General features: G+C 59.5%; 3 protein-coding genes across 3 annotated transcripts in view; 2 read left to right on the top strand and 1 right to left on the bottom strand.

Annotated features, from left to right (window-relative positions):
- Positions 1 to 11,814, top strand: part of BESB_069220 (uncharacterized protein) — a gene marked incomplete at both ends in the record, with an annotated part of 38,920 nt that extends 27,106 nt beyond the window's left edge. Inside the window, 6 exons of the mRNA XM_029365315.1 lie at positions 195 to 1,097; positions 1,491 to 3,823; positions 4,348 to 7,087; positions 7,142 to 7,560; positions 7,680 to 8,206; positions 8,615 to 11,814. Coding sequence (XP_029218898.1) covers positions 195 to 1,097; positions 1,491 to 3,823; positions 4,348 to 7,087; positions 7,142 to 7,560; positions 7,680 to 8,206; positions 8,615 to 11,814 — 10,122 coding nt within the window. The remainder of the gene's footprint in view (positions 1 to 194; positions 1,098 to 1,490; positions 3,824 to 4,347; positions 7,088 to 7,141; positions 7,561 to 7,679; positions 8,207 to 8,614) is intronic.
- Positions 11,815 to 14,179: 2,365 nt separating this feature from the next.
- Positions 14,180 to 15,724, bottom strand: BESB_069210 (uncharacterized protein; the record flags this gene model as incomplete). Its single annotated transcript, XM_029365314.1, has 1 exon — positions 14,180 to 15,724. The coding sequence occupies one exon, from the start codon at positions 15,722 to 15,724 to the stop codon at positions 14,180 to 14,182; it is 1,545 nt and encodes a 514-aa protein (XP_029218897.1).
- A 1,196-nt stretch (positions 15,725 to 16,920) lies between these two features.
- BESB_069200 (uncharacterized protein) lies at positions 16,921 to 20,441 on the top strand (the record flags this gene model as incomplete). The annotated part of the gene is made up of 6 exons (XM_029365313.1): positions 16,921 to 17,659; positions 17,919 to 17,968; positions 18,523 to 18,661; positions 19,096 to 19,167; positions 19,711 to 19,820; positions 20,367 to 20,441. The coding sequence occupies 6 exons, from the start codon at positions 16,921 to 16,923 to the stop codon at positions 20,439 to 20,441; spliced, it is 1,185 nt and encodes a 394-aa protein (XP_029218896.1).
- Positions 20,442 to 22,677: the final 2,236 nt, after the last annotated feature.

Genomic DNA, 22,677 nt, shown 5'->3' with positions numbered 1-22,677 from the left:
AGGCCTGGTGGCGGTTCCGCCACCGCAAGGAGCGCTCACCGCAGGCCAGTGGACGCCAGCCTCGCCGCCACCCTACCGCGTTGCCCGAAAATAAGCACGCAGCACTCGTGATGGAGCCTGAGCTCTTAAAACACGCGGGCGCTGGACCGCAGCCGACGCAGTCTGCCGCGTGATTCTCTCTACTTTGCGTTCAGGCCTACTCCTACCTGTACTGTCTGGCGCGGTCGCTTGGCGGCCAGGAGTTGCTGCCCGCTGGAAACTTTCGTCTGCTCACAGAGTCCCTCAACTGTTCAGTGGGGGCCTTTGCCATGAAGCCGCATGCCATTGAGTTTTTGCATCCCTCTGAGGCTCCGGCCGTCTTCGAGCGGCTTGCTCGCCTCTATTCCTGGGGCCTCGCTGGCGCGCCCGACCGCGCTCTGGGCGCAGGCGACGCCAACAAGCTGCGAGCTGCAGGCGGGCGAGGGCGACGCAAAAGGACCTTCGCATTCTTCCGCGAGCCGCCGAGAGGCGACGCGCCCCCGCCGCCGCTGGAGAAGCAGGGTGGCGACACATCCGCTGGAGGCACGCGTGAGGACGAAGGCGCGGGGAGAGCGAGTGGCGACGCCAGAGACAAGCGTGGCGCTTGCCGGAAAAGCATCGACGCAAGTGGAACCCGGAACCAGGGCGGCCACGAGGAGAGACGCCAAACGCGGTTCTCCGTCGACTCGGAATGGCGGCTGTCACTGGCCTCGCTTCCACCGGGAGCCGCAGACATTTCCGAGCTCCCCGAGAGGCACGCATGTGGGGGAACAGGCTACAGTCACGACGGTCTAGAAGCTGGGGGACGCCCGGAACCTCCGAGCGGTACGCGGAGCCACCAGACGAAGCTCCGGGGGAAGTCGGCGAGGCGGGCTGACATGCGAGACAGTCTGAAGAGGGGAAGCCCCTTTGGGCTCCCGCTGCCTCCGATTCAGGCGCTCCCGGTGCTTGAAGAGGCGATTCTGAAGCGCGCGCGACGCCTGGCACTCGCCGTCACTGTCTATGGCAAAAAGCTCAGACACTTCGTCTCCGAAACCGAGCCACTGTATTTCGAGATTGCCCTCGAGGCCCCGCTTCAGGTGAGCTAGCGGCCACACATTAAACACGGGGTTTACACGCAGAAGGCAAACACGGCAAGCACAGAGCTCGCAATCTCTACGGGAATGGGGGGGGGGGGGGGGGGGGGGGGGGGGAACACTTGCGCGCGGTAGAAATATATGTGGATTTGCTACAAGTTCATATCTGCTGCAGCCTCGGGAGGCATGTTGGTGCCTTTTGCGTCTCGCTACTCTATGAGCATACGCATTTTTTTGCGAGATGATTAGCTGGCAACACGGTTCATGTTCGCGCATCGTCGCCCCCCATGTACAAACGTAAGCTGTCAATATAAAGAACGCTGAAACGGCCGATTTTGACCTTTCACGGATCACAGTTTTCCTGAGCGGTTCTGTCCATGTGTGCGCCTGCCCCAGGTAGGAAATCGGCTTGTTGAGACCCTTCAAGTCTCGCTGCTACCTCCAGCCTCCCTGCCAAATCTCCCGTTGTTGCCCGTCTCGCAACTGCGGTCTCCTCGTACGGGCACTGGAAGTCCGCAGCACGCCAGCGGGCGTCCCCTGCTTGTCTCCCGCTTCGCAGCTCCTGCGTCTGCGGGGATCGAATGCGTGGATGCCCGTGAGGCATCGAGGCCCGTGGGCGGCCCGCTGTCTCTCGTTGAACTCGCTACAAAGTACAACGAACAGATCCGGACCCGTGGCGAGGCATACTGGTGTGCAACTGGGACGAAGGCTGCTCCATCGCCGCCAAGCCCGCCGCCTGCCTATCCAGTGCAAGCGGGAGGCGAGCTCGCACCCGGGAGCGGGTTGGGCCGCGCCGAGCCAAAGCTACGAGACTCCTATCCCCGCCTGGAAAGCGTCGTTATTCGGGATTCGTGGGCGGCCGCGTCTCCTCGAGCGCCGTCTGGCTCGCGACTGGCTTCGCCCGTTTGCAGCCTCTTCGAACTTAAAGCAGGAGACGACGTCCAAGTCGAAGAGTCTTCCCACGGATTTGTGCTCGAAATCGCGCTCTCTAGCAGCGCCTCCCGATTCACCTACTTTTACCGGTCTAAGCCCCTGTGCCTGAGTGCTCACGGCGTTGGTGCCGCCACACCTTCCGCAGCCGCGCGATCTCTTGTCCTCCCTCTTCTGGACTCGACCGTTCTCCTCTCTCGATGCAAGATTGCGCTTCCCAACGGCTCGACGCTAGCCCCCGACGATCCTCTCTTCCGTTTCGCTGCAGAGCTGGAGCCCACCGAGGTCGTTATTTGCGCCGAGACCGTTGCAGGCTCGGCCGGCGGCGTCGGTGGCGTCTCCACGGCCGTCGGGCCGCGCGGGGGTGCAGGCGAGGCACAGGGAGGCCTGGGAAAGTTTTCGCCAGCGGGCCCGTCTCTCAGAGAGAGCGCCGATGGCTCGACAAGGGAAGCAAGAAGGAGCGGAGGCCAGTTTGACACAGAGCCGCGTCTTGGGCGAGGCGACCAGGAGGAGGCTGCTGCAGGAACTTCAGGACAGAAGCAGTCAGGGCGTCGGCAACGGGGCCGCCGCGCTGAGGACGCGACCATGGCAGAGGATCGAGGGCGCCCTCCCTCACCAAGAAACGTTTCAGCGTTGTCGCTGGCGGCTACGTTCTCGGAGTGCCTCGCCACGAAGAATCCAAGGGCTGTGCGACATGCGGAAGCGCTGGCGAGCCTCGAGGAGGCGGCCTCCCTCGGTTCGCTTACCTTCACCTGGCAAACGGCTGTCCGCACCGTGCGATTCTACGCTCCCTACCTAGTCGTCAACCGCCACCCCGCGCCGCTCTTTGTATCGTGGCCTCGCCACCCCCCGCAGCGGCTGGATCCCTTCGACTGGCGGCTGCTGGCGCCGCCAGTCGGGGACCCTTCTGCAGCGAACTCGTCGCTCGCGTCTCGCCAGAAGAAGGAGCTGGTCTTCGGGCTCGCGCCCGTCAACCACCTGGCAGATCTCTTAGTCACGTCGCAAACGCTGCTGCCGTCCGCGCCGAGAGCGAAAGCGCCTGCGGTCGCCTCGTCTCCCTCGCCGCGGGCGTCTCTCGCGGCGCCCCCCGACGCAGACCCGCGAGGGAGCCCCGAATCGCGGGAGTGCACGTCGCGGCGGCTCGGAAACACGCAGCAGCTGCCAGGCGAAGACGCCTCACGCACTGGGCGCCGAAGACATGGCATGGGCGCTAGCGATCGGGCGGCGAATCCGCTTTCGGACCTTCGCGAACGCGCCTCAAGCTTTCGCGTCGACACCGTGGGACACGTAGGCCAAGTGCTGATCCCCAGAGTGCCCTCCAGCCAGCTGCAGGCCGGCGCGAGAGGCGCGGAGGATCGAGGAGGCCTTCTGACGCCCGCGCACGAAGCCGTTTGCGTGGAAGGCGGGGCTGTGAGCGAGACCCTGAAGGCGCATTGGCTCGGCGTGACCGTGTCGCTGGCTCCGCCGCCGTTTCTCCGCACAAAGATCGTCAGCGTGCATAGCCGCTTCACGCTTGTCAATGCCTACGAAGCCGCCCTGTGGGTTCGGGAGAGCAACGAGGATACCGAGGCCGGGTATCTGCGCCTCGCCCCTGGGGAGCTCAAAACGTTCCACCCCCAGCGGGTCGCAGGCAATGGAGTGCCCTCCTTCCGATTTTCGCTCTTCGACCCTGCGCTGTTTGGTGAAGCCGCCGGCCAGGCGCTGGGCGACTTCGGCGGCACGCAGACCTTAGGAGCTGCGGACGTCTCTCAGTTAGGATGCCAGGCTCCTCCAGGGGCGACCAGCGCAACCCAACAGGGGTGAGTCACTCAGGACGGACTCGGGAAGGACCGTCCCTGCTCCAGTCACATGTTCGCTGCGTTAGGACAAGCGGGTATATGTGTATGTATCGATTCATAGACCTGGGCGTGTTGCGATGTTGGGAACACGGCGAGGCGGAATGGCAGGGTGAGGGCGATGAAGATAAACAGCTGTAGGGCGCGAGCGAAAACCAGAACAGGTTGGCGATGGAACAATAGAATAGGCTTGGCAGCAAAGGGACCTGCCAGTGACTGCCGCTCAACGGCAGCCACGACTTGCATCTGGCGCCTCCGTGCACCTCCAACCTCAATCGGAAAACAATCTTTTCGAGCGCTTTCACACGCCCCGGACCGACAATCAGATGTTTTCTGATTGGGTCAAACGTGTCTTTGGTCAATCGTGTTGTACTCTCGATTTTCATCTCAGTTGACGCTGTGGCCCAAAGCGCTGAGGCCATGGCTGCTCCTGGCCAGTCACCGGATTTGAACATTTTCCTTCTTGTGCTCTCGTGCCGTTCTTTCAGCCCCGAAACCTCAGGAGCGCTTCCTCGTCCGGAGTTGACTTCAGCAGCCTTTTCGGCGCCGCTTCCCCTTCAGCATCCTCCACCGGTATTGGTGGAAGTGACTGTCTCGAAAGGACTCTCGTCCTCAAAGCGTTCGCCCCCATTTTCTGCCTTGCGCAAGCATATCTGGTCCTGCGACATTCGCCTGGACACTGTGGCCTCCCGGCAGATGCGCGTTCTCGCACCATGCGTGGCGAACGCACCTTCAAGTTACTCAAGTCACTCGGCCTTCCCGCCTGGCGCGGCGCCCCTTCTCCGGTCGCGAAGACAGGCGCCTGCCGCCGCGCGGGTCCCGGATGTAGGCAAGACCCACACTATAGTTCAGGTAGATGTCAGAGCCGTGGAGGGCGCCTCGATGTTTGCATGTTTCGCGAAACCGGCGAAGAGCGAGTACTTGCTGGTGAACCGCTCGCGCCGACTCGTCTACTTCAGCCAAGTGCTCGGTGGGGCGGCGCTGCGGAAGCTCGGCGGCAGCGGCGGCCGCGAGATGAAGGAGCTGCTTTATCCCGGCGAGGAGATCGAGTACGCCTGGCAAGATCCTACTCGGCGCGGGCGGAAGCTCCTCCGATTCACCGTCATCGACGCCCACGGCCAGCGCGCCCACTGCACATGTGACATCGCGCGTGTGAAAACGCACCCTGCCTTGCCTCTGAGTGGAGGCCAGGACCGTCTCTTCATTGCCACCGAGGTGGCTCGCGGTCGCCGAGTCGTCGTCCTCACAGACTTGGCCTCCAGACAGAGGAGCCTCACGGCGATGCTGTCTCCAAGCCCCGCCCTCCTGGAGAACAGCCGGTCAGGTCGCCTTGCAGAGGGCGGCAGGGCCGACCCGGCGGAGCTCAAAGGCGACGCCCGCCGGAAGCGAGAGCGCGGGAGGAGCGGAAGATCCTGGCAGCTGGCTCGAAGCTTCAAGCGGCGAACTGACGTTTCCCGCCTCCGGAGGCGGCTGCCCAGCCGGCCCCGCAAGGCGACCCACACACTTGGCCGCCGCGTGTCTGATTCTCTACACCGCCTGCGCCCCGGCGGAGACCCGAGGCGAGTCCGCAGAGCCGCAGAGCACGCACCTGGCGCGACGGCGGAAGCCTTCCCGAAACGCGAGTCCAGGGGGGGATGGCGAACAACAGCATCAGCTCCAGTTCGCCGTCGGTTTTCCCTGCGGAGGCACCGGCTGCGATCCATCGCGGGCGCGACTGCGCGATGCGGCGCGGAAAGCGAGCAAACGATGGAGGAGCCTCGAAGCGCTCCCCGCGGAGAGGCCGGCACGCAAGCGCGGACTGCTATGGCTCGCGCTGGGGCTGTCGTTGCAGGCGTCAAGGTCCTGCAGGGCCCTGACAGTGCCGTTAACACACCGGTGGAAGGCGCCTGCGCCTCGCACGGATCCGCAACGCAAGGAGGAGGTCACCTCCCAGACGCAGATGAGGAATCACCGCGAAGAGTTGCTGTCAATGCGACTGACCCTCCAGGCGAGGCGGAGGTGCCGCGGGGGCGAGGCGCCAAGAGGAAGCAGCACGGCCCGGGTTCGCACGAAGACTCTGGCGACGGAGGCGCCTCTTCGTTTTTCTCCCTTGACGACCCCACAAGGTTTCTTGTAGAAAAGCCCGCCTTCTTGAACGCTGCGTCCAACGCGCGCCAAACCGCAACGCCTCCCTCTGCGCCCCAGTCCCTTGTGCGCCTGGGCAGTGGGGCACGCCAAACAGAGACTTCGCGGTCGGACGAGAGCTTTGGGAGTTTCGTCTCTCAACTAGAGGAGGGGTCTGAGATGAGTCACACCCCTCCGAAGCGCGAGGCCGGCGAAGCGGAGCCTCCGCGTGTCGCGTCGTCACCCTCGTTCCTGTCCTCATCGTCTAAGCCTGCGGTCGATGCGACTCCAGCAGCGAGGAGGGCATCTGCAGGCCTCGCTGGCATGCGCAGACAGCAAATGCAGGCACGCTGGAGACGGGGAATGCGTGGTGGCAGTCCTGCGGCTTCGCGCCTCTGTATCCGTCGCCGAAGCCCCAAGGGACAACAGGATATGTCTCCGAGGTCGGGGCAGTCCACGCGGATGAACTCGCTCCCTCGCTCCTCTGCGGGTTTGCCCCGAAGGCGACCCGCCCACAGCGCCTGCGATGCTCGGCGAGCTGCCGCTGCGTTCCGGGCAAGGCGAGCGGAGAAGGGACTCCTGTCCACGAAATTACGCGGACAGAACGGCGGTGGCTGGTACGCAGACGCCGACGCCTTCGGGGGCGAACAGGCGGACGAGTTTGAACTCTCTTCGCCTTTTTTGAGAATGCGAGCTGGACGGAGGGGGACAGCCGCACCATGGGGCCTAACGCAAGACATTGACTGGCGACAGCGACCGAAGGCGACACTCAGATACCTGAGCTTCACGACGCAGTCCTCGGATGAAGAGCAAGATGAGGATGAGGCAGACGCAGGAGAAGCTGGAGGGGCTGGAGCGGCTGAAGGGGATGGGTTCGCCGCCGAGGCTAGGCGTCGAAGCAGCGGGTCCCTGGGCAGTCGCATCCAGCCAGACGGTGAGCCGCACGCCGGTGCCTCGCCCGCCTCCGTCCGCAAATTGTCCGATTTCGAACTGTCGGTGTCGTTATGGCTGGACGGCGTCGGCATTTCACTCGTGGACGCGCTCCCGCAAGAGCTCGCATACATTGCCCTGTCGGGAATCACAGTCACCGCGCGTCGTCTCCCCTCTCCACTTTCGGCTTCGCCTGTGTGCCTCAGCCCCGAGGGCCCTCTCCCGAATGCAGGAGACGACGCGTCCGAGGCAGCTGCGGCATCCGAAGCGAGTCTCCATTTGGACTACAGGTTCGCGATCCGCGACCTGCAGGTCGACAACAACACACCCGGCGCCTACAGTTCCACGATCGTCCGGTTGGCGACTCCAGACGAGCGGCTGAGGCACTGGGGGGGCGCCGAAGACAGCCGCGGCTCGGCGCTCAGCGACACAATTATTTCTCCACCTGTGTCTGGCGGCCCTAGTGGGACATATCCCTTCGTCCTCGGCGCTTTTAGCCCTCTAGAGGCCGCCGAGGCAGAAGCCAGAACTCTCTTTTTGCGGGTGCAGTTCGGCGGAAAGTGGACCGAGGAGGCCACGCTGCTGCGGTACTTTGACTGTGCACTCGCACCTCTCTCTCTCGACCTCGAGATCGACACGACCTTTGAACTCGTGCGCTACCTCCTCAGGTGAGAGGGGCAGGTCTCCTGGCAGGCGAACGCGGCGCTCTCGCGCCTGCAGACATGCGTTATGGGGAGGAGCATACGCGTGACCGGTTTGCACGTGCGTTCGTGTCTAATATTCACAGGTTTTTAACGTGGCGGAATCTCTACTTTCGGTCGCTGCAAACGCGCAGCGTTACTGCCATCCGCGAGGCCGCCCGCGGTGATCCGCAGTCCGAAGGCTTTCTCCAGTTTCGCGCCTGTCCGCCCCCGCCAGACTCTCTCTCTGCGCAGGACTTTTCTAGAAAGCCCTTTTACATTCAGACTTTCTGCGTGCGGCCCATACAGATTTTGTTCTCTGCGCGAGCTCCGCGGTTCCACAGAAGACGTCTCGAAGCCGACCGCGACGTCGTGTTCCTTCGGCAACTCCAGCTCGTGGCTGGGACCATGACCGACGTCACAAATTTTCCTGTGGCCTTCCGCCTCGTGGTGCAGACGTCGGTCTTCAACACAATGGAACAGTTCATCGATCAGCTCAGCGCGTGGTACATACAGCAGGGCATTCGCCAGGCCCACAAGCTGGTCACGTCGATTGACGTCCTCGGCAATCCTCTAAACATCGTTTCCAACCTGTCCGCAGGCTTCCGGGCCTTCGCCAGCGCCCTTATTCACCGTGAGACCCCACCCATCCCCAGGCGTCTGTCAGTGGGGTGGCGCCAATTCGATGAATCCCACAAGATGCGAGTTTGCTCTCCTCACGCTTTTGGACTCACACACCCCACCATTTCCACATGCCATTAACACGAGCCCATCTTTCTGCATGCTTGCTGTGTCCTGCCTTATAGCGGACTTTTTCAGGAGTCTCCTTACGCTCATCACTGCAGACAGCACAATTCTTCAGCGTCAGTGGGGGGCCCTTGTATGTTGTTTTTCCGCTGGCGTACCTTCAGGGGCCTCTTCTTGCTCCTGTGTGTCTTCCCGAGGCTCGTCCGTGTCTCTACGTCACCTTTATACACACCGTGCGGCTCATTCCAGAAACGCGGAGGTTGCCCTATATATGTTCCCGTGTGGTGCCTCTCAGATACACCACCTTCGGACAACACCCCCCGTCGGTTTCGCCTCTGGGGTGTGCTCGCTCGTTTACTGCGGGGGCTGCTTGCGGATTTGTCTGACGGCTTTAGTTCGATTTTTGCGGGAATTTTCAAGCTCCTCGAGGCTCTGCGCCTCGTTGACGGCGACGCACTGCTCGCCATGTGGCCGCCGCTCCTCCGGGTGAATCGCATCAGGCTCGAGTGTCCAGACAGCTTTGCAGACGGCTTGATTTGCGGTCTCCTCGTATTTCTCCAGCTTCTCTTGTCGTCTGTCTTCGCGCTCCTTTACTACCCGCAGCAGGGTTACAGAAAGGCTCAGACAACCGCCGGATCCCCTGAGCGCTCCGCCGCGGTCGTCGCCTCCGGGGGAGGAGACGCGACCAGTGTCCAGCTAGCGCCCTCCAGGCGTCGGCAGTGGATGTGCTTCTTTCTCGGCGTTCTCTACGGGATTTCCTCCTTCGTCTTTGGGATGTCAGGGGCGGTTCTGCTGCTGCTTCACTCCTTCGCCGCGGGTCTACGCGTCTTGCTCAGGCGGCTCCCACGCATACCCTCGACGCGGCCCCCGCGTGTTTTCGCGGAAAATCACTCTGTCCAGGCCTTCCACTTCTACCTATCGCAAGCGGGGCGCCTGCAGGCGAACTGCCTAGACGGCACCAAGACGCGCGAGAGCCTACAGCCGGTTGTGTTTGCTTGCCCACTTCCGAAAGTGGGCGCAGCCTTCGCCATTGAAGACGACAGAAGCCGGGCTGCAGCCGAGCCGCGGGCGTTCGGCCGGCGCCTCGCCAACTGGCTGCTGCCAAGCGAACGCGGGGAGAAGGGCGAGAGTTCGGGGGCCGACGCGAGCATGCAGAGACAGAGGAAAAGAGGCACCAGCGCGCCGGTGAGGGAGACTGGCCTACGCGGAAGGCGAGGATATGCATCCTTTGGATCTCGCAAAGCGACTGACCGTCTCGAACCAGACACGTCGCGGACGGACTACATTGCCGCCACGCCGGAGCTGCTCTTCTTCGCGAGGGGTGGAGTCCTGAAATGGGTTTGCAGACGAAAGGACCTCTCCAGCGTCTCTGTGAAAGCGCCTCAGCAGTTCATGAACGCGCTCGCCGCGGCGTCGCGCATGGCCACGGGTGGAGGCGGTGGAGGCTGTGGCGCCGCCGCACGCGCAAGCCACGAGAGGACGCTTTTTTGGTTAGCTCGAGAAAACGAAACTGGTGACCCCCGGAGAGCGGGCATTTTCCGTGTCTGCTCCTGGCTGTGTTCCTGGTTGACTCTTCCTGTGCGGCACCTCAAAGCGACCGCCGCTTTGAGGTGCCGCCTCGCGGCTCCTTCAGGATCCTCCTCTCGCGTCTCCGAGGGTTCTCGTGACGCAGCTGTCGCCCACCGCGCCTCCTGTCTCCAGAGTCCCTTCCTCTCAGAGACGGCAGAGACACCTGTCCCGAGTCGGTCCCGGAGGCACCCCACGCGGCCCTGGAGCCTGTCGTCGCTCCCTCCTGAAGCAGACACTGTGGATGACTCGCGCCTGCCGAGCGCGGGGGCCAGGGTGAGGCGAACCTGCGTCGACCGCGGAGGCGTCAGGCGCCGGAGTGTGTCTTGCGTGCCTGCTCGCTTCGAAGCGAGATGTGGCGGGTCTTGTCCCGAAAGCCAGGCTGGCGCGTCGCCGCCTCAGCGCCCGCGCACACATGCGGTCGCCTCGCCGGTTCCTCCTGCCGATCTCTCGGGGCTTCAGTCGGAGCGACTCAGCAGCCAGTCCTTCCGGGTGCTCGGGCATCTCGGCGCGCTCGGTGCAATCAGCGGGACAGCTCCGCTGTTTCTGTTGCAAGTCAGAGTGAAAAATGGGCTGAAGCTCTCGGAGCGCGCGGCCCGAAATCCGCAGAAGGCGTATCGCATATATGTGCAGGAGGCCGCGGCGCGCAGCGGAGTGGTGGCAGCCGTCCAACAAAGTGCTGGGCAGGGCGAGAGAGGCGGCGGGAGACGTGAGGAGAGGGCGGAAGCGTCTGGACGGGACGTGACGCCCACCCGGCGCTCGACGAATGACAGAGAGAGGCACAGGCCCGATTTTAGTGAAGAGACTGCTTTTAACGAATTCCTGACGAGACGCGAACACGCGACAGGCGCCGCCGGAGACGCCACGCCTAGGCGGCAGGGAGATGAACACAACTGGCGACAACAATTCGAAGCGTGTGATAAGCAAAGCCTTCCAGAGGCCTTTAGAAGAGGCCCGTCTCAGGCGAGCGCCACGAGGCGAGATGGAAATGCTGGCTTGTCAGTGGATGCTGAGAATCAGATCCCATGTCGGACTGCCCACGGCCACGCACAAGAAGGCGGGAGAAACCTAGCGGTAGGATTCGAGGAAGCTCCCTACAGCCAGTTGGGAGAAAAAAACGCTTTATTGGGAGGTGCACATGTTGTTGATTCGGCTGGAGAAGGACAGACGTGCGACGGCGCGGAGACCCCATCGCGGGGAGCGTCACAAAAAAGGTATGAAAGCAGAAGGCATCTGGAAAAGGGCGAAGATGCTGCCGCACTAGCGCGGCGTGAGAAACGGCACGCTAGAGTTGATGAGCCAGAGAACGATGCTGGCGGCGTGACTCGCATCTTGCCTATGTTGCATCGTCTAGAAGAAGGCCGGGGTGCGGAGTATAACGGAGGAATCGAGGACATGCCTGATGAAGAGCTCCGCTACTCGAAGGCGAAGAAGCTGTCACGCCTTTCAGCAGCGCTGCAGTTCACTTGGCTGTCCGGTACCTGTCGGCCGATTGTCCGCCGCTTTTGGCGTCTCTCGCCTTCGGTTAACGAAAGTGGAAACGATCGCAAACACGAAGCACTAGGCGGCGTTTGTACTCTGTCGTCGATCGGGGTGTGCGGCAACAACTTGCGTGAAGCCGATCGAAACCAGGCGGCGGCTGGCGTAGTCAAGCGTAGAGATCTAGGCGGGGGGCCCGGAGTGCGCAATGAAAACGACGAGACCAGAGACGCTGCGCAGGGCAATTTGCTTCTCACTCTCGTGACTTTTCTCCAGGTTCTCTGTCGCACTCTAAAGGCCGTGTTTCGCAAGGCCGCGGTGTGCGTCACGCGTCAGCGTCGCCTCCCTCCACCTGCCTTCGTCGTCTTCGAAGTGCCTGTGAGGGACTGGGACTCGGCTGCGCGGGCCTTCGACACTGTCGTCAGTTTCATGCAAGCACCCAAAAGATGAACTGCCAGTCTCATTCTCTCCACGCACTCGTCGCGCCCGCTTCTCACGATAGAGGACATGACCACGGCTCGCCTCAGGCTTCTCGGGATGGCGCTCGCCTTGCCCGCGAACGAATGCTCCACTTTTAAGATCTGACAAGGTCATTTGGGAGTTCGAGTCTTTACTCGAACTCCGCGGCCATGGTTATTAGGAGCACTGGCCGCAGGTGGTTTAGCGTCTCTGTGCTTTTCACGGAATTGCGCTAGTGGCGGCGAAGAACGAGACGTTTGACAGAGAGGCAGAGGCAAGGCAGAGCAAATGGCGCGCAAGTTGGAACCTGCGCGAGTCCGAGGAAAAAGGGGGGCGAGCCAATCCGAGCGTGGAACGCTGCGCAGAAAGGCGAATACATCCGAAGTCGAAATACAGCTGCAGTGCTAGGGGATGTCAACTGCCGTCTGTGGAGCCAGCCCTGCGTGTGGGCGATTGACCACTTCCAACATCCTCTTTTTTCTCCATTTTGGTTTTCGAGCTTTCCACCGGGAAAGGTATCCGCACGCATACCTCTATATTAGTATTGCTCCATGCGCACTGTTTTCGTCGCCCGATACCCATGACGGCACACCGCGTACGACTCACGTTGGTCGCCTTTTGTCCTTGACATTCGATTCTTGCGACCCCGCACGAAGACGCACTCTCTGTCTCCCACCAGTCTCTCACTCCTCACTCATCCACACAGCGTCTGTCGGTCTGCGGCTCTCGTGCACTTCGAGCTGCATGTCGCCAGTATGCGTCCGCTCTCAACAAGTAGACGGTTGTGCTTCAAATTCTCGGGTTTAGTTCACCGGAGAGAGTAGTGAGCGGACGTGGAGGTGCTGACACAATCCGACGAGGATAACTCTACGTATTAGCTGACGTGTTGTCCCGGCGTACCTTGCGACCGTTATATGATTTAGAGATAGAATGCAATGTGGGTTAATTTCCATGTGGTTTCTAAAAAACACTCTATAACTAAAATCGAATAAATAAAAGCGTTACAGCTCCTGGAATACTGAAAATGCTTCTGCACCATAAAAACGAGATCCCTCGCCGTGCCTACGCACCAGCATGCGTGGACACTCTAGAACATGCGATAGAGCCAGTGATAAAAACTACTAGAGAGTCGCTCCAACCGGTCAGGTGTCGATGCTTATAAAAGACAGGAACGGAGGCAGTCAAAGCGAATGTGGCAACGTCGCGTGCAAACACTGTCTTGCGTAGGTACTCGAGATCTGAACTGGTATCGAACGTCCTTCGGAGCATCAGACAGACACTGCCAGTCCATCTGAGAGTGGGAATCTGCTGATTAAAGTTCTCCCGCCTTTTTTATATACCGCCGATCACCTGCGGCAGTTGAAGTGGAACGCCTCCGCCACCGCATGGGCTGGAACACGCTAATTAGCTTCTCTCCCCGACACGCCCTTCTTTTATTCACGATAGACTCGTCTGTCGAAGGCGCGTAGAGCAACAGCCACTCACAGCGAGGCATCCGTAATACCTGCGCCGGTCGGGCTTCTATCTTTGCCCATGGAGGCGTCCGGTACAACACGGAAGTCTGTCTAAATTTGATTGAAGACAGATGCATCCGTATATGTACAGGCCCGTGTGTCGGATTTGCTCCAGAGTTCGTTGCGCGAGCACAAATGCATGGAAAGCAAGCTGAAGCTGATTGTGTGATGTCGTCTGTCCACGAGCACCCCCCCGTCAAGTACCCTGCCAGCCTTCTTGCGTAGGCACGACTCTTCATCTCTGTCCTCGCGCCGGAGTCGCATACAGGCTGACTGCCGAAAGGCAAAGTGGTTGAGCAGGCTCTGCTCATACACGTGTATCTAGATATTGGTGTACATACATTACGATCGTCGCATGCGTGCATGCATATCTGTCTGCCTATAAAGAGGCGCAGAGAATCGGTGCGTCAGGTCTGAAGACATGCGAATACACTCTTGCATCGGGTGACGTTAGATCTTGGAAAGACAGAGTCTGCTTGAAAAGTCCTCATGCTATTCGGAGCTTCCGAGCCAAGCTCAGCGGAAACCACTATCTTTGCGAAAAAGCACATACACGAATATATATATGTATATATATATGTATATGGGCATGTACATGCATATGCGTATACATGTGCATCGCTTAATCACGTGTGTCTCTACTCCCACGTCACTCAGACGTTTCCTCATACACCATCTTGGCTCCTTGCCTGCTACCCCGTGTTTCGCTTTCTATGCAACCTTTGTTTTCGTGAACCTAAATCCGCAGTTTCATTGGGTGTTCACACAACTGCCGAGCAGCGTTTGAAGATCTCTGAGGCATGTCGTCGTCCGCCTTTGGGCGGGTTGATATTTTCTATGTGCTAGCTCCGCAGATCGAACTGAGGCCGGCTGACGACGTAGGTGCGCGCGTCAGCTACGTCCGATATCGACGGAGACTTTTCTTTTCGTTTGCTTTCCTCCGCTTTACTGGTTTCCTCCCGTTTCGTCGCTTGCACGTAAAAGTCCCACAGGCGCTGGTTCTCTTGCGAAAGCGAAAGCAGCTGCCGCCTGTAAAGCCTCAGCTTCTGCTCCAGAACATCTGTGTCTGTTTCTAATTGGCTGCCACCTCCTCGGTCCGTCATATAGTTGCTGCTCGCCTCTCTCTCTCCCTCTCCTCTCTCATCCGCTCCCTCTCTGCCGGCGGCTCCCGCTTCCGCTTCCTCGCTGCGACCCCTCTCCCTCAGCGAGCTGCACGCCACTCGATCGTGGAGAAGCGGCGAGTCTGCTGTCTCCTGTCTCCTCGCCCAGTTCGCGCGCCTTTGGCCTCGGGCGCCGGAGAGCGCGAGCAACGCGCGGAGCCCTCCGCCGGCTCGGAGAGCTGCATTATCACGTTCGAGCGCTCTGATTTTTTCCTTCGCGAGTTTGAGAGCCGCTTCGGTAAGGGCTCGGGCTTCGCGTTGCTCCTCGAGTTGCATTTCTTTCTCAGCCAGCTCCTCTTCTCTCCGGGGATCCCGTCGCCCATCGCGATCTTCGTCAGCCGCCTTCAAGTCTCCCCCGCCAACACAATTCGGCACCACAAGCGCAGGTGTCTTCAAGTGCGGAGGCGTCGCAGAAAGTCCGCAGTCCGCTGCTGAAGAGGGTTCGTCGTCCCTTTCAGTGGATTCTTCACGTCCTTCGCGAGCGGATTCTGTTTCGGCCTCCGCAGGCCCGTGAGGCGGTCGCGAGGCGCGGGGGGAGTCTGCCTGCGGCAGGCTCGCCTTCTGCGCCCGCAGCATCGCAGCCGGCGCGAGTGTCAGCCGCAGGGTGGTGAACGGCGCGAGGAGGTCGGCTCGCCGCGAGGCCGCCGCCGAAGAGGGAGACGACGCTGCAGACACCGAGCAGCGAGCCGCGGGGAAAGGCGAGGACGTGGAGACGGGCGACGCAGGGGAGAGGCTCGCGAGCCGCGCCTCGTCGCCGGAGCCAGACATGCGGACGCTGCGAGGGCTGGGAACAGGATACGAAGAGGGAGGAGACGGCATGTGCGGCGGCGATGCAGGATGCCCTACGCAAGAAGAGCTGGACGCATAAATCGCGCGAGGCCCGCGTCCGAGCGTCGCGGGTTCGAGTCCCTCAATGAGGCCGAGGCGACGCCGTAGAGAGAAATTCCGCAGAAGCGCCGCGCCGCGGGCAGGCTGGGGGAAGAACGTCTCGTCTTTTCCAGCTCTGTCGTCGCTTACCTCTGGCCTCTCCCGGCGCCCCGGTGAGACGTCTCCTCCCCGAAGACGATCTTCGTCTGCCGGGAGCCACTCGTCTCCACGGCTTCGCCCCGGGCCTCCGTCGCCATCGCCTCTCTCTGCCGAAGGTCGCGCGCCCACGCGCCCCGTGTCGGACTCGCTCCGCTCATCTCTCGCCTCTGCGTCTCCACGCCACCGCAGCGCCGCCGCCATACTTTTCAGAGAAGTAAAGCACACTGCAGAGAGACGGGAATGGGGAAGCGCCGATGACACAGATACATGCCTTCTCTGGTGCCACGATGCCGGCAAACGCGGAGCTGTAAACGCTGCTGAGAGTTCGATAGATGCAGCGTCGTAGGGGGACGTGATCCTGTCTCCTGCGCTGCAGGTGAGCATGTGGGCTCCACTCCTTGCTGCCTTTCGTTTCGCGCTTCGCCTCCTTCGCATACGAGAAGCGGGCGCCGAATGGAGTGTTAAATGAATGCGGTCGCCGCCGCGCGGTATTCGCGAGCTGGGCGAGGGAGCCGCGCACGCCACACCGCCGCTGCGACTTCGATTCCAGGTCTGAAACCACGACGCCGTTCTCACAGGCTAGTAAAGCGCATGAGAATGGCCGCTGCACAGAGACACCTTGCTCTAAACGACAGTCAGAAGGAACTCGCCGCCAAAGAACGCAGACGACTTTCCACAAAGGCTCCGAGGTCTTCTAAAAAGCAAGAAGCTCGTCATGATTCTGCGCGGAAGTGACCTCGGCGCTCAGGAGGAGAGAAACTGGAGTTCAAGAAAGATTGGGCATGAACGCGAGAATGGAATGCTGAGAATTCGTGCTCTGTTCCCTCTTTTTGGTGACTTGTCTTCCGCGTCCTGCGCATGCGTGCCCCTGACCAGGCGAGATGCACTCGCCGCGCCCGGCAAGACAAGCTACCAAGAAAACAGAAAGCTACTACAAAAAAGTATTTCTCCTTCCTAGGATAGTGAGTAACCTCTGATGGGCAAAAAAATCTTCTCGTTTTGATGAAGCGCTTCCGTCCGTTCCATTCCAGCGGCAAGGAGGCGCGTCAGAAGCGCGGTGTCTCCTCAGGCGCCGTCTCCCTGCCGGTCTCCTTTGTGCGCGGCAATTTTGCTAGTCTCGACCTCCGCTGGGTTTCGTCCGTCCTTCCCACTGGACGTCGTGTTGTTGTATTGTCTTCAAGCTTATTTCCTGCCGCACAGGTTCCCATATCCGCTGCGTTCGCGCGTCTCGCGTAGGCTCTGTTTCACATCAGAGCCTTCTTCGTCCCCGGTCTCCTGCCCTTCTTGCCTTTTGTTTCCATGTTCGTGCATTGATTCTCGCAGCTGTGGCTGTCTGTTGCCCTCTTTTTTCTCGAATTTCCTTCTTCCTGTCCTAGTTTTTACCTGTCGGCTCGAGCATGGGCGCGGCCTCGTCTCCGTCGGCGTCGCCCTCTGGGGGTCGCGCCTCTTGTGTCTCCTTGTCTCCTGAGGACTCTGCATGTCCATCCCGCCCTCGATATGCTCGGAAATCGTCCCGCTGTGGTGCATCCGGAACGCTACCTACTGCGGCTGCGGCAGCTCTCTCTTCACCTTCTGCCGGCGTCTCTTCGCGGACTGTTGTCGCGTCTTCTCAGGCTGCGCGACAGCCTTCTGCGTCACCCGCTTCCGTGACGTCTTCCAATTCTTCCTCTTCGCCGTTTCCCTGTTCTTCCTTGTTTTCCTCTCAGTCGCATTTTCCTCGCTCGTCTTCCTCCTTTTTAACTTTCTTGTCTCCACCCTGTGCCGTTTCTGTCGGCTGCCCGCGAGGGGCTTCTTCTTTCTCAGTTCCGTTGCCGATTTCTTTCCTTCTGCCTTCTTGTCGTCCTGCGTTGTCGCCTTCGCATGCTCCGTCCCATCAGCCTTTTCACTCTTCCCTCTCCTGCGCGACCCGTCCGTCTCATCTCTCTTCGCGGCCTCTCTGCTCCCTCTCCAGCGTGGGGCCTTCCCTGCGTCGTCGTTCCTCTTGCTCTCGACACGCGAGGCTTTTCCGCATGCGCCCTCGCCTCTTTTCTTTCGCGGGCCTCGCACTGTCTCTCTTTGGGTTTCTGCTCGTGTGCGCCACTTCGGCGAGTGCGGACGTCGAGCAGACAAGGCAGAATTCCGCCTTGAGTGAGGAAGGTGCGTTTTCGAGTTGGCGTCTATTTCCAACTCGTCTGGCTGCGCGAGGGACGCAGGAGTGGAGCCTCGATGCATGGGCGCGCTCTGCGTCGTCCTGCGGGCTCTTGCTTCCGTCCGGTTGGCCTCTCCCTTCTGCGTCTCGTTCCTCGATTCGACGTCGCCTCTCTTGGCGGCTTCAAGGTGTCTTCTCCGCTCTGTTTCTCAGCAGCCTCTTAGGTTGTCTGCGCTCCCTGTTGTCTCGTGTGTCTGCTGTGCTTAGCCAACATCTGCCGCTGCCTCTGCGACCGCGCCTCTGGGGCCGAGCTCCAGGTACGTCGAGCACAGCAAGGGTACCCTGCCATGGTTCTGTGTCTCCGCGCACAGGTGGCGATGAGACTATTTCGACGAAATTGTTCACTGGAACCCTCTCGCGCAGCTGCCTTCCAGACAGTTCAGCGGAGATGGCGATCTGTGCTCCACGTGCCGCGCGCGTCACACTTGCCTCTGCTTCTGTTGCGCGCTTCACTGGCGTCGAGAAGGACAGACGCGAGATGGGCGTTTCGCTGTTTGTTGTGTATTCAAGCTCAGTGGCCTGTCGCGGGTTCGCTTAGACGCTCGACCTGCGCTTCTCGGCAGCTGGGGCGCCCTGCCAAGCCCTTCGTGCGACGCGCGACCCGCGCACAGTGTAGGGCAATATCCATACCAGCGTTACCCATAACTACACCTGTAGTACCACCTAGAGTAAACAATAGGATAAAACTAAGCATCGCAATCGCAGATCTGGACGCTCCGCCACTGCCCCGGCGTACTACGCATTTAATCGAGACAGAGTTTGCTGTTTTACGGCTTCGTGTGCGCGTGTGCTTCGAATTCTTGCCCCTCAGGTTCTCGTGCCAGCCTCCGCGGGCTGCGGCGAGTGCACCCGGCGGCTGTGCGTGGAGACCTTCGCCGCGCTTCTTGGCCCCCCCGAGGGAGGCGAAGACGCAGCCGTTCCAGTGGACGCCGTGTCTGTGCACTGCATTGGTAAGCGGAGATGGAAGCCGCGAAAACTATGTTCATGCGAGATCATGTTTAGGCCGCCGGGAGACGGCGAGATTCGAAGTCGCGTACCGGCGCGAGCTGTTTGAGGCCTCAGCCGCGCGCTGCCTCAGTTGTGCGTGGCGGACATTTCGTAGAGCACGAGGGGCTACGCGCCTGTCATATATGTGTATGTCATGTTTCTTTTGAAGTTTCGTATTCCTTCTAGTGAGCCCATTAGGTGGGTGAAGTTCAGTACGCGTTCAGCAGGGCACTCGGCCGCGTTGGGCCGGATTGCCTGTTTGGACATACGTCTACTGCGTACTGCGCGTCCGTTCCGAACAGCGTCGCACGCGCATGTACAGTGTGCCTGGCTGTCTAGTCTTCTTCGCTTCGTCGAGCAGGTGCTTTGGTTTGGTCGCTTTGCGCATGTCCTTCAGACAGACGAGCCCCGTGGATCCGGTGGATCGTTCTATCGTTTTTGGTTGTCACCGGCGCTCTGCTTCTCTTCGGTCAGTGCATGCGTTCCCATGACGCGTCCGCTTGTCCGCCGTTGTCGGGGGGCCTCTTCTCGCCCTTGATGCCTTACCCTCTCCAGTCCTCCGCACGTCCAATCTTGACCAGCATATAGATACCTAGACTATGCACGTGTGTTTAGAATTTCCACTTCGGCAAAAGACTGAGAACGCATCTGTGCTTCACTTGGAGGTTCGTAGCGTCCATCCCATGATCCGCTCGAATCCCACACGCGCGAAAAAGTTGAGGCCAGCGCAGCGCGGTGCGTTCTGTGCGAACGCGTAAGCGCATCTGCATGCGAGTGCATCACGCTCAACGGAAAGGCGTATGTGTGTCTTTGGACTTCGCCTCAGCTCGGCTGCCAGCGTCTCGGGTTTCTTGTAACATGAGTGTGTTTGAGCCTGTCTCCGCTGAGACCTCTACTGTTCATCAATAGAGCACCAAGTAGGGCGTGTTTGTTGAGGTATATGCGAATCGGCATATCCGTTTGTACTCACGATTCGTCTTCTCAGACTGTCCTTTTGTTTTGTTCGCCGCAGCGGCTGTTCAACGAGTTGCGCCGTTCATGCTGGGAAGAGGAGGCGGGATTTTCGGGGCGTCTCCGGTTCTGCTTCGGTCGCGGATTGCGCGCCTGTCTCCTCCTCGACTCGTGAGCGGCCAGGAATACACGGTCCATCTAGAGAAGACAATTTGGCGAATTCCTCAGCAGGGACTACGTTCCGAGTTGGAGTGGATAAATCGCTGCCCTGATTCTTGCCACGTAGTCGCCGTTCGTTTACTTCCCTGCTGGGGCCCTTGCAAGCGCTGCGTCGACACGTTCAGCGCAAAGAGAAAAAACTCTGGATCTTCTTGCGCCTGTTCCACACACATAAAACGCTTCTTTGAGTATTTTTTTTATGTGTGTGGAACACATATAAACAGCTACGTGCACGTATAAATACGTGGGCGGTATTCGCTCATATATATATATATATATATATATATATATATATATATATATATATATATGTACTCGCCTGCGTGACGTGTGCGTCATCACCTCCTGACTCTCTCAATCTCTCCTGCATGCGGCCGTACATGTTAAGTGCCCATTCATCCGCGGACGAGTTGTTGCTTTCGAAACTCTACAACAAGGACGTTTAGGCGGTGGGATCCGAAGCAGAGTTGTTTTTGTGTTTTCCTGTTTTTTGTTCAGAACGGGGAAGCTGGTCACAGCCCCTCTTCGAATGGCGCGGGTCACCTGCGTTCAAGTTGGACGAGGTCAGGATAATCAACGAAATGGCATTGCATGCGAGATGCATGCATACAGTTGCGTACAAAAAATATGGCTTTTCTATGCATGCATATATAGACGTCTATTCATGTAGTTCTGCCATTCGGCGGGTGCAGGCATAGACGTGGAAAGGGAATCGTGTGCTCCCGTACCGAGCGTGTTTTCTTGCTCGCACGTTTCCTCCCGAACTAAGACTTTTTACAGTTAAACTGCAGAACCATGCTTCGATACCCGAACTAGTTGCGACGCACACGACCAGGTTCTTTCGTTGGTGAGTAATTCGTCACGGGTTCACTTGCGAGCTCGATCTGCCTCACAGGTGAATTTCTTGACCGGGAGCAGGGCGGAGGGCTGTCAACTATACTATGCGTCTACCGGGCTATGCTATTAGGACCATTCCGCTTCTGTTACAAGAGTACTTGTTTTCTCTCGCACGTCTCTCTGTGGAGTGCGAGTATCTCCCTTCCGCTGTTCGTTCGCACTGCGTTCGATTGATCGTCTCTCCAGTAAGAGATGCCGGGCTGTCTTCACTCACACCCCAGCAGGAAAAGAAGCGCGCCGACTTCACTAAAAAATAGGCACCTCACAAAAACCCATCTTTGCACATCGTGCAGGAGACGTAGTCTCTCAATCACCATAGCACGCCACGGATTCGCGCCTGCACCCGCGCAGGCGTCGCGTTTCCCCCTCGCGCTCTCCGCTTATGACCCGAGTCCCAGCGGAATGACAAGGTGCAACGAACAAAAGACACAGGAACGAGGAACAACTGCGACAGGGCCCACGGCCTTTCAAAATCAAGAAACACCGCCGTGTCCACGGCAAACTCTGACGGTTCAACGCGAGCGCTGAACACGCCGGAGACGAAACAACAGAAGGCTGTCTGCGCCCGATACCGTTCTCACTGCCAGGGATAAGCACACTCCTCTCGATGAACAGCTCAGCTGTTCGCGGAATACATGTTCCCGAGTTTGCACATGCGCAGTCACCGCACATAGAACACGTACTTGACGCATGCGTGCATGCAAACTCACATAAATATGCATGCATACTGCCGTATGCGGACAACTACGCACGTGTCCGGAAAGGGCTTCACTCTAGACAGGAGCAACACTCACGAGTATTCGCGCCTCGACCTACGCATGCAACGCGAGACAGACACACGCGCACGGTCACGATGAATATTCGCTGTATAGACACAGACCAGCCCTTCAGATGTGCCACAGCGCTGACTGGCGCAGATCGCGCTGCTGAGGAGTCAAATCCCACCATATGGATGGTGCATTTCCTTCTGCAGCGTAAATTGTAGACAGGCACATATATATATGTACCTAGAGCGCAGACCCCACGCTCGGATACACATGCATACGAGTGTACGAGCAGTTGCTCATGATCCAGAGCGCGGGGCAGTGGCGCCGCGTCCCTACAGACACACTTCACGCAGCGACTGCCATATACACTCGACTGCAGTAAACGCATAATTTCAAATCCGGTTTATATTCAAAAAACGAAGAGTGATAAAATCATACATAGGGATGTATATATGTATGTGCGAACAAAGCTGCACACGCATCCAGATGTATATGTACAGATATATATATATATATATTTATATACTCGTTTGCCGAGTCACCGCTGTGCCTGTCGACTGGGATGCCGAGGCCAGCGCCTCTGCAGGCGACGCTTGCTATTGCGCGTAGCGTCTCCCCTGTCCACGATTCCCTTCCTTCACTTCCCCGCTCCTCCACCTGAACAACGGCAGCGCGAAGAGCGCGTGAGAGTCTCAGGCTCCGCCGTCGTGCGAAGGGAACGCGGAGAGGGAAGACAATAGATTGACTCAGAGGCAACCGCGAAAGAAATGAGCAGATCAGATGCGGGCCGCCGAAGCTCCGCCGACAGGAAAAACGACGTTAAAGCTCGATCACCTCCTTCCATGTCCTGCGAGCCGCACATCCAGACGAAACGGCAATGGCAGCTTGCGTTGCTTCAAAAGACCCGTACACGCAAGTTGCGCTGCTCGTCGGCTTCAGTGCAGGCTTTGTAGCGGTGGAAAAGGGAAGCAAGTGACAGTGAATAGACTTGTTTCGGGGTTTCGGAAGAAGAGACTGCGGAGGACGTCGGCGCGACGATAAGGCCAAACGCAGGAGCTCGCGGCGGTCGCCAGTCAGAAACGGAAGGCGAACAAAACTGCGGCAGAAGCACGACGAAGAACCGCCAGGGGACGGCCCAGCGCGGC

The sequence above is a fragment of the Besnoitia besnoiti genome, chromosome VI, assembly GCF_002563875.1.
Source record: "Besnoitia besnoiti strain Bb-Ger1 chromosome VI, whole genome shotgun sequence".
In the NCBI taxonomy this organism is placed as follows: Eukaryota; Apicomplexa; class Conoidasida; order Eucoccidiorida; family Sarcocystidae; genus Besnoitia; species Besnoitia besnoiti.
This window is presented reverse-complemented; position numbering and strand designations above follow the sequence as displayed.